This window comes from Tachypleus tridentatus, chromosome 8 (assembly GCF_004210375.1).
Source record: "Tachypleus tridentatus isolate NWPU-2018 chromosome 8, ASM421037v1, whole genome shotgun sequence".
Taxonomy (NCBI): Eukaryota; Metazoa; Arthropoda; class Merostomata; order Xiphosura; family Limulidae; genus Tachypleus; species Tachypleus tridentatus.
The window spans coordinates 41,992,063-42,002,879 of record NC_134832.1 but is presented as its reverse complement, the minus strand read 5'-3'; the positions used below and the strand labels follow the sequence as shown (position 1 = coordinate 42,002,879).

General features: G+C 30.8%; 1 protein-coding gene across 2 annotated transcripts in view; it reads right to left on the bottom strand.

Annotated features, from left to right (window-relative positions):
• Positions 1-427: 427 nt before the first annotated feature.
• The window catches only part of LOC143222268 (sodium- and chloride-dependent GABA transporter 1-like), a 31,674-nt gene continuing 21,284 nt past the window's right edge, over positions 428-10,817 (bottom strand). For both annotated transcript variants that reach the window (XM_076448530.1, XM_076448531.1), the window contains exons 6-15: positions 10,651-10,783; positions 9,613-9,747; positions 9,272-9,375; positions 6,283-6,407; positions 5,687-5,799; positions 4,937-5,068; positions 4,622-4,724; positions 4,066-4,166; positions 3,332-3,502; positions 428-2,953 (exon numbers count right to left, since the gene is read on the bottom strand). In XM_076448530.1, the coding sequence (XP_076304645.1) occupies positions 2,810-2,953; positions 3,332-3,502; positions 4,066-4,166; positions 4,622-4,724; positions 4,937-5,068; positions 5,687-5,799; positions 6,283-6,407; positions 9,272-9,375; positions 9,613-9,747; positions 10,651-10,783 (1,261 nt within the window). In that variant the 3' untranslated portion in view covers positions 428-2,809. The remainder of the gene's footprint in view (positions 2,954-3,331; positions 3,503-4,065; positions 4,167-4,621; positions 4,725-4,936; positions 5,069-5,686; positions 5,800-6,282; positions 6,408-9,271; positions 9,376-9,612; positions 9,748-10,650; positions 10,784-10,817) is intronic.

Below are 10,817 nucleotides of genomic sequence, written 5' to 3'. Positions count from 1 at the left end.
TCCAAAAACCAAATTATGTTTAAAGTTTATGCAACAAACCTGTATATCTTGGGACAATTTATATTTGCTTTTAAAATGATAAATCAACTTTTTAACCAAATAACTGCTTGTTTTTGAATTTCGCGCAAAGCTACACAAGAGCTATCTGCGCTAGCCATCCTTAATTTAGCAGTGTGAGGCAGCTAGTCATCACCACCCACCGCCGACGGCTGAAGGGATGAGCATGTTTGGTGCGACGGTGATTCGAACCCGCGGCCCTCAGATTACGAGTCGAACGCCTTAACCCACCTAGCCAGAGTTATTTCGGTTCGTTGGAAAAAATATTGTTTTAAGATAACAACATATAATTATTATGACAATTTTGTACCAGTAATTTAGTGGAAATTTCTAGCGTGAAACAGCCAGCGAGATTTAAAAAGAAAAACTGTTGCTTGACGAAGAAATCTTTATTTTGAAATAAAAAAAATCACATACAATAATGTTATCACAACAAAAAACTAAATTAAAAAAACAACTATTTACAACAGTTTAGTGTTACATTGTAGGCACCAAAGACTTTGGTTGAAAAATACGTTATGCTAAAAACATGGATAAAATGATGAAGGCAGGCTCAAATATTTTACTTCATGATAAACTTGCAGGATTCACTGTCTCCTACTTTCTTCAAGGGTTAAGAAAAACGTTCTAGTTTTTGAGCAGCTAATATATTTTCATGTTTTTAAAAACCAAACATTCACTGATAAAGGGGGGTTACGTCTATTTTATAGGCTGCTACATTGACGAACTAAATTTCATAGACACCGGAAAAAAAAAAAAGCTAAATCTAGATCGTCGTCAAGAGTATAAATCTATTTTATCACAATTATTGTGATTGAGCTTTGACTAAATTTAGAAGTTCTTTCAACTGACTTCTTCCACTATATTTGCAAATACTATTGAAATATAAATATAATATTTTCGTCACTCAAGACTAGTATTTGGCATACTAGATCTGAAAATAGCATTAAACTTTAGGTGTGGAATAATAAAGACAGAACACATATCCATGGGAGGATGAAAATTTCACTTTTCTGGATATCTTAATCACAACCTTTAAATATTAACTATTTAAATAAGTATTTTTATATCAGAGAACAAACTGAAACAAGTATACACCATTGCATTTTTAAAGAAAAATAAAATAAGAACAGTTAATAACCCACTACATTTATTTTTAGTCTATACAGTGATGGTTTGTAATAAATCAATCTAGAGGTAATTGCTATGAACTATTTATTTTTTTGCCTAACTCATTGGTTTCAAATAATTCTATCTCTTCTGTTCTATAAAGTTTACTAAGAAGATTATTTTTGGAATCAAAACTTCATTTTTGCTCATTTTCCTTTATTCTACATACAGTTTTCTACTATGTTATCTTCACTTTGAGAAATGTACTTGACTTGAAGAACTTTATAAGACGTACTTGTAGCAATCACAATAATATTGGATACATTGAAAAAAAAAAAGGAAACTTCAACAAAAATTTAATGATTAAGACAAGCACATTATATGGTCTGATTAAACTGAGGACACAAAATGTAATTAATTACAAATAAATCACTAACATTATGATCAAATATATTTCGAAAATTTGAAATTGAAACAAGCAACATATACACAGTACATTTTGAAAATGTTCAACAATTTCTGAACAATTGTGATGATATGCAATTAAATAATTAAACATTTTAATACTGCAGATTTGAAATCATTATGCTAACAATTATTTCTCTTTTTAATCATTTTTTAAAAGAAGTTTGGGAAGTTAGAATTTCTGGTCCCTAAAAGATTTTACTAATGTTCTGAAGAGAAATCTTACATTTTTGTGATATCCGATGTTTTAAATAAAAGCTGATTCAAAGTGTGTCATTTTTTTGCATGGATGTACCAAATATAGAAGTCGAATCTATATGCAGTTATCATCGAAAAAAATCAGAAACTATTTAAATTGAAAAGAGAATAGATTTGTCATTTTGTTCAAAATGCAAATGCAAAGAATTTCAGTATTTACAGCCAAATATCTATGGTGAAGTTTTTTCTGCTGTAATTGTTTGTCAAAATTTTGTTGAAACTGTAGTGAAGTAGATGCTCACTGCATTGTAGAAGCTTAAAAGAATTATTGTACAACTGTTTATATATGTATTGAACTACATGTTTGTGGCAAAATTTAAAAGATATCTAATCCAAATCTCTCTTGCACAATTCCTAAGGGAAACATTCACCTTTGACAATATTCAGTTAGATTTCATTTTTTCTCAACATAATAAAGGCTTTTGTTTTACAAAGTACAATAATGAAAGCAGTAAATTTCTTAACAGAAAGGAAGCACTTTAAAAAAAGTCTAATAACAGAATCATCACCAATAATTAAATACAAAACAAACATTCATCTGGATATTTACACCTTAAAAATACTATCCATTTGGTTTAACAATACACAAAACGTTTGAAATATCTATGCGTCACTGATGGCTGTTTCCCCATGGTGCTTCTAGATTTTGCCTGACCAGGATTTATGTATATTATGCAAGAAAAATATCAACTTTCAGAACTTCACACAGAATTCTTCAGGCTGTCCACTATTCTTCTGATCTTCTGACTTTATTCTCATCTTTGGTTAAAAAAACCATGGGTTATCTTTTATATGCAACAACCATGTCGCAAACCTAATATGCTGGACATTAAAACTCCACAGCTTGATCACAGTAGAGTACTTTCTTTAGTAATGGTTCAAACTCTGTAGAACATGGACAGCCAGCATGGATGAAAACTCACACTTCTTCCATAGTTTCACAGTATGCTGGAGGAGGAATGCCATAACATCCATTTTCTAAAGGAACTGCTTCTTCAGGAGTATTACTCCCCCTCTGATCCCTGAGTGGTTTCACCCGTGGAGTAATTCCAGCAATGACACGCTACAGATACACAATGTTGCTTTAAATAAGGATATGTAATAATATGAAGTTTATTTTTATTTTTTACTAATTGGTATTTCAGGATCCTACTGAAAATATTAATTCTTGTTTTTTCCAATGAAGCACGCTTAAAAATCTTCAATATTTAGTACAATGCATTAGGTATTCTCTCATCCATTGGCAATGCAAATCAGAAACTATGAAGTGGCACATGTGTAACAGAAATTGTAAGTTTATTCGGAGTTGTAATTAAACCACAGTTAAAATCAGAATAGTAATGAAGTGTTCCTGTAAGTAGATAATACAATTAATTCTGAGAATGACAATATATTTTACCTTAGGAAATGATACATCTCTAAGAAGTAACATAACCCTCACCTCTTTCAATGATCCAGGAGTAACAGCCAGAAAGTAGATCATGTAGCATGGAATCCAGACCATAGAAGACAGACCAATGAACCAGCCAATCAACTGGCCCCACCATGGATATTCATAAGTCTGAGCATACACAAGGGGTTTGTAACGGATGACTGAAAACAGGAAGATGCTCTGAAATGTGAAGGGTATTGTCATAATTAGAGGTCTTTAACTCAGGATAATGGTGAAAATACTTCAAAAATATATCATTTAGGAATATTACACAAGAAATTTCTAAGGTATTGTTAAAGATTTTATTTTACAGATTGGCACTAAGGATTATACTTTCCATTAGATACACATAAGTTATGTAGTTGTAGTTTTATCTAAACATTATCAATATTTTGTACATGATTAAAACAGAGCAAATATTTTCTACCAACATTACACTCAAAACTTATCAATAGTATTACTGAGGTTCTAAGCTATTGACAGAGCTTGCACAGATTTAATTGTACTCAAAAAACAAGCTAGAATGTGTTAAGTACAGGTTTGTTTGTTTTTTAAATAAGAGTTCACTATAGTCAAAGTCTGTTAAACTGAAAAAGGTGAAGCTCCTATAGACTTGTTTAATTATTTGGATGCTACACACCAATTAATTTGTTTTTTCTATAGAATTAAGTAAGCTGTAAGTACTTAAAATATACTAACTGAATAAGAATGAAAATGAAGTAGACAATTTAAACAACACTTACTATACAGACAACAGGAGAAACAAACACCCAACTTATCACAAAATACCAGTTGGGAGATTTGCCAATCATCTCATTGATGTTATCTGAAAACCTTTTCACCCCTGAAATAATGCATACAGATAAATTATAACTATTTGTCCAAAAATATCTTATACAGGAACTTTAAAAAACAACAGCAAAAAAAACATCTAATATATACACAGTTAAAAGTAAGCCTCCTTATGTGGAAGAGTACAAACACTGAATGTTTTGTGGAAATTATGGAAAATAATACTCTTATTCAAAGATATATTATGAGAAAAAAAAATACATCAGCTGAAAATTTTAAGTGCTACAGCTATTTAATGTGGCAAAGCTAAATGATAACGTGTCTTGAAAACCAGAAACATTAGTATCAAATTTAAAGTGTACATACACCAGAAATCAAAAGTGAGACACATCAAGTAGAAAAATAAAGGTGATGATGAAAACTAAAGACATTAAAAACTTGTCAAGAAAAGACAATGGATTTCAGATTTATGTGAAGAAACAAACAATAAATTTGAAATATTCCTACCATAAACCCAAGTGATGGCGATAGTTTGGAAGAAAACAGTAAACAACAAGGTGATACCACTAGCAGAATAATAATCCATAAGTTGAAATAGGTACATTCCTCCCTAGAACCAGAAAATACACAGTGTTATCAGTTTTATATGAAAATATACACCCCCAGTTGAACTTCAAGGGTTACTAACAGATGTCTTGATATAAACAATTGTTTCTGCAAGCTATGGGGTTTATTCACCATTCATTATATAAAAACATTTCTTTGACAGCTAAAAAAAAAGGAAAAAAGACTAGTCATTTAGCTAGACCAAAAAAGTCATACCTCAGTTACCATTGGCAAACCCAGCAGAAAAAGGATGATAAATACAAGAATAGTAAATAACTTTCGGTGAGGACGTAAAACTGATTCCCATTCATCTACAATTCCTGTGATAAGAGCTTCCACTGTACAGAACTGAAACATGAATTGGAATTTACTGAACATTGTTGCCAAATGAAAAAATTTAGGCTTATAAACAACCAACATTTTCCTTATCAATAGAAACCTGAGAAAATCAGAGCTACTGTACTTCTAAATTTTAATTATTTAAAATGCTTTTAGGCAATTAAGAATTGAAAAACACAATTTTCAACATTTTTATTTCTTTTATACAAGTTTGTTTTGTTATATTAATTTTTTATAAAGACAATGAATACTGTTTACCATAACTGTTATTTTACATAACTACTACTTAACAATTTTAAAATCAAAATCCATTCTTTGTTAACTTCTTATTAATTGAAGCTACCACCATGCAAGCTCACTGTAATCAACTACTGTGAATCACAGAACTCATCTGACTTGTCACCTATTGATTCGTTTTAACCACCTACTGTGTACCACACAGCTCGCATGGTTGTCACCTATCACCTCATTCTAGCGTACTACTATTATATAGCTTATTATGTACTTGTATTATACAGCTCCAATGATTGACACTCATGTATCAGTTCATGGCACTAATGTAATATACCATAAACCTTATCTGATTGTTACTTAGTTTAGTTACTTGTGATGCATGTTATAACTCACCTGGCTATCAATACCAAGAATAAAGAGCATTAGGAAGAATATTACTGACCAAAGAGGGGCTAGTGGAAGTTGTAGAACAACTTCAGGATATACTAAGAAAGCAAGACCAGGACCTAAAAAAAAGTAACAAATCTGTTATAAATACCAAGGAAAGTGGAAACGTATTTTTTGTTACAAGTTTTGTTGTTGTTTTTTTCCAGATGAGAACAAAGACATGTCTTATCAAGTTATCTTAATTTAACAATAAAAATCATGTTCTGAAAAGCTAAAGTTATTTTACGGTTGTAATGTTGCATCAAATGAAGTGTACACAAAACAGTAAAAACATTTCTCTCATTTTTTCACACCATTCTATATTCTTTAATAATCTCTTACTTCCATCTATGAAAACTAGTACTTGTTTTCTGCATGTCTAAATAAATCCTAATTATTTTGTTTGTAATGTTTTAGAATTAAAGTTTAATTATTATAAGCACTTCAATCAAATTTCTATCTTACACATACATTCTTTTATAGAGTGAAAGTGATCTGGATCTTTATGAATATGCTATCAATTCAATCTTGCAAGATAAAGTACAACTCTTTAGAAATAATACCTGACTTAACCACCTCTGCAACATCAACTCCCTTTATGTGAGCCATGTGCCCAAGCACAGAGAATATCACACATCCTGCAAAGATGCTTGTAGCTGGGTTTACCATACACAAGATGAAGGAATCTCTGTAATACAAAAACATTTCCTATAATCTTGTATGGGTTTCAACAGACTATAAAATTGTGGTTGTATTATAAAATACAGATGATTAAGTCATATTCAAACAATTTCAGAGCATCACATCATCACACTTCATGTCACCACATCTATGGTCATGTTATATTTGTTGGCTGTAAAACTTGGCAACAATCTTGCAGCTTATTTCCCTATACCAAAAGGCTCTGTCATAAAGTTGTTTTATTTTAAACACATTAACTCTTCTGTGTATGCTTTTCATAATCTGTTTAGTGTAGAAGAGCAACTTGAATGGTTTGCCTTTATATGCAATAACATGAACATCCATTTCATTCTCTAATTACAGGCATGCCAATGACATTTATGAAAAAAAGAGGAAAAGGTATACATAATCAATCTTTATTTGGTGTGATTTGGTGCAATCAGACATAATTTCTTTATGGTTTTTGACATTGCAATGTTGGAAAAGTACACAATATATATCATATAAAATAACAAAAGGAAATTAAAAGACTAAATCAAACTAATAAAAACTATAACTTTCATTTACAGTTTTTAGCAGATTGATTTATTCTTTTAATTTGCATTCATTTTTTAGAAGATATATCAAAATATCTAAAATTAACAAATAAAATAAAAAGTAAATAAATGAAATTTAAGATTGTTTATTTGCTATTTATTCAGTTTAATTTTTTTATAAATCAAAATATATTAGTAATATGAGTTAATAAAGCCAAAATAACTCGGTAAATATTTCAAATACAAATCATTTCATTATTATCCTTTTTGTCATCAATAACATCATCATCATCAACTACTGGTATGCTGCCAATTATATGTTTTACAGTCATTGCCAATAACTACTTCTCTGCTGCATATGTTCCATACAATTTTCAAATCACATAAAATTACTCTTTTGACTAATCATGACTACCTACAGTTCAAATTGTTCATCTATGCAATCTTGTCATTATACTACTGGTACCTTAATGTCAGTGAATTTTCCATTCTTTCACAAATTGACAATACAAACTAAAACAGCATATGAAGGAAAGCTATGACATTGCTTAAAAATTCAACTACTGATAGGGTTCAATATTAAACTACTGATATCAGCGATATGCCTCAGAAATTAAATTTTGTACAGTCACTGACATCAACAACTACTGCTCTGCTGCATGTATTCCATTAAAATTTCAAATTACTTAAAATTACTCTACATGACTACCTAGAGTAAAACTTGTTCATCTATACAATCTTGTCAGTAAATTACTGGTACATCAATATCAGTATATTTTTCATTCTTTCACAATACAAACTCAAACAGCAAATCAAGGAAAGCTTTGACATTGCTTCAAAATAAAATTAATGATATGCTTTAAAATAAACCACTGGCACTGCATGCTGCAGATAATAATAAAATGTTTTTCAGTCACTGATATCAACTTCTGCTCTGCTGCATAAATTACAGTCAAATTTCAAATCACTTAATTTCCTTTAATCAATCTTGGCTACTTTCCTCTTTTTCCGTGACAAGGGTTTCCAGTGCTCTCTTCTGAGCTTTTTTCTCTCCTTCTCTGAATGGGCAGCTCTCTGTGCCTCTGCAGCTTTCTGGACTTTTTCTTTAGCCAAGGTGGCTGGGCCAGATTTCACAGAACCATTGGCCTCAAGCCTTTCTGCCCTTTTCTTCTGATTCTCCCTCAGCTTTGAGGTATACTTTGAAGCTGCTGATCTAATGTCCTTACACATTCTCTTGTCTACAGGATCAAAATGAACATCTTTCCTTTTAAACATTTCAATCGCTGTTGTTTCTTTGGAGCGTAGAGAATATTTTATAGTCTGGTACGCACACGATACCAGACCACGAGACTGCCTCCAAGATGGCAGCCAGATTTTTTTTTTCTGCAATAAACATTGAAAAAATACGATTTCTCCTCAAAAACCACCTACCCGGCCCCCAAATCGCTCATATTTTCTCCTCAAATTTACACGAATCTCGTGGGTGATTGTTGGCCGTTTGAAAACCGTGGAAATCCGCGTTTCAGCGGAAAAATGGCACGCATGTAATTACTTAAGATATGTGATGGTTGAATTGGAGATATGTTATGATGTCCTATCTTGGTGAATTCGTACCCTATTGGCTTTGTTTCTGTACAAATCCATTATTTATAGCTTGGTATAGTACAAGTCTGAAACTTTGGTATGATGATAATAGAATTTTCTTTGACATTTGTATATACTCTTCTCATTTCTAACAGTCTGGCATAGTATCCAGTGATGGTTATAAGTCCATTCAATAGCATGTGCCAATTTTGAAATTCTTGTTCACCAAATGGCATGAAACTTGTTAGAAGACAGTCATCGTGGCTGGAGTAAAACTTGCAGGTGTCTATCTGAATGGTTCTTGTGCCACAAGTTGATCCCTATCCCCCACCTCTTAACTTATAGCTAATATCCCAATTTTAAAAATTCTAAATATCCAATGTAAACAAATCTTTATAACCTGAGTATAAGAATATCTTGCATTGGAAAGAGATTGTTACACGCTCTTTCCAAAAGCAATTGTTTTTTTTATAGCATCATGTTGCCCTCAAAATGCCAAACAATTAAAAGGTTTAATTCTGGTGTATGCTTTTCTATACTCAAAAATTATTTTAACATACTCAACCTTTCCAGTGTTATGATATAATTTAAATATTTTTCAGGAGAAAAATGAACTTGGCTTCATATATTGAAACAAGATAAAAGCTCAAAAAGACATACATATAATACAAACTCGCAATAACTAAACAAAGTTGTACCAGGATTACATGTCAACAAAAATCAATATTTTATTATCAGCTTTCTAACTCACTTTACAAAATTGTGATGAAATTTGTTGTAGCTTCCTAAGGTCACAATGGAACCAAAACCAACACCAAATGTAAAGAACACTTGTGTCCCTGCAACAACCCAAACCTGTCAAAACACAAAAACAAACAGAGTTACAGTTTGACAAATACCTATAAATTCCTTGAAAAAGTGGTCTATTTGTAATTAATTAAATACAAATATGTTGCTTGTGTGTGTTAATTTAAGTTACTAGTTATAACACCAAAAGGTAATAACTAGCAGGATATGTAGGTATAATTAAAAATTCCTTAGCTTATGAAGGAAAAAAAAGAAAGAAAGAAAGAAGAGAAAACTATAATATACCTTTGGATCCAACAACTTTTCAAACTGAGGTGTAATATAGAAAAGAAGTCCATCTCCAGCACCTTCAAGTGTCACACCTCGGAAAAACAGTATGGTAAGAATAACATAAGGAAACAAAGCTGTAAACCAGATTATCTGTAAATAACAAAAGAAATAATCATTAATGCAGCTAAATAATTTTCAACTATTAAAACATGTGTATTATATCCACACAATGTGTAAGAAAGCATGCCGTTCATTCCTTTATAGACATTTGAGTTGTTTCTTTTAAGAAAAGCTTAAAAATCTTAGTGGTTCTATAAATATATCTCAAAGAAAACCTACTTTTCCCTATAATAATGAGTCATCAACCAATGAAATACAGACACCATAACCTACACAACACAGCCTTCCAAGAAATTTACCAAGTTAATCGTATTTCATAAATGAATGCACATTTAAAAAAATAATTTTGAAATTGTAGGCATAATAATCAGATTTTGTGATGACATAGGCTAACCTGCTTTTCTACAAGTTTACTATAAAGATTGGTTGAATAGATAGAAAAAAAAATCAGTTTTTAGATTTATTTTTTAAAAAACAATGCAAAATACTTATCCAATCATAAATATAGAATATTTAATTTTTTAATCAACTCACGGAAAGAAAAAAACCAATCCCATGACTATGACAGCATAGATTTGGCACAAGTATAGTACCAATATTGAGATAAATGATTACACATCATCTTAAGTAAAATGTTTAAATCAGACCTTCAAACCCACCTTTAGTAGATTCCTTGTTTCAGAATTAGATGAAGCTTGGTAATAATAATAATAATGATGAAATTTCAAAAGATAAGATAAACCAATAAAGTAAAAACTTTGTTGTTTTTTTTTAAATTACAACTAATTAATTATATCCAGATAGTCTCACATACTGATCAACTTCAAATGAAAAAAACTTTTATACAGATACTATAACTCTAAGTTATACTATAAATGTAATAGATGAAAGTACAATACTGAAACAAAATGACAAACATCAGCATATAAATACCTTCCCACTATTGTGAAGCCCTTTCCAGATAACCAAGTAAATCATCACCCAACCAAGAAGCAAATATAATGACAATTCCATTCGCAAGCTTCCTGGTTCATCAATTCCAGAAGTAATGCCAAGAACATGACGCCTGAAGAGGAACAAATTAAACAATATATAAAAAC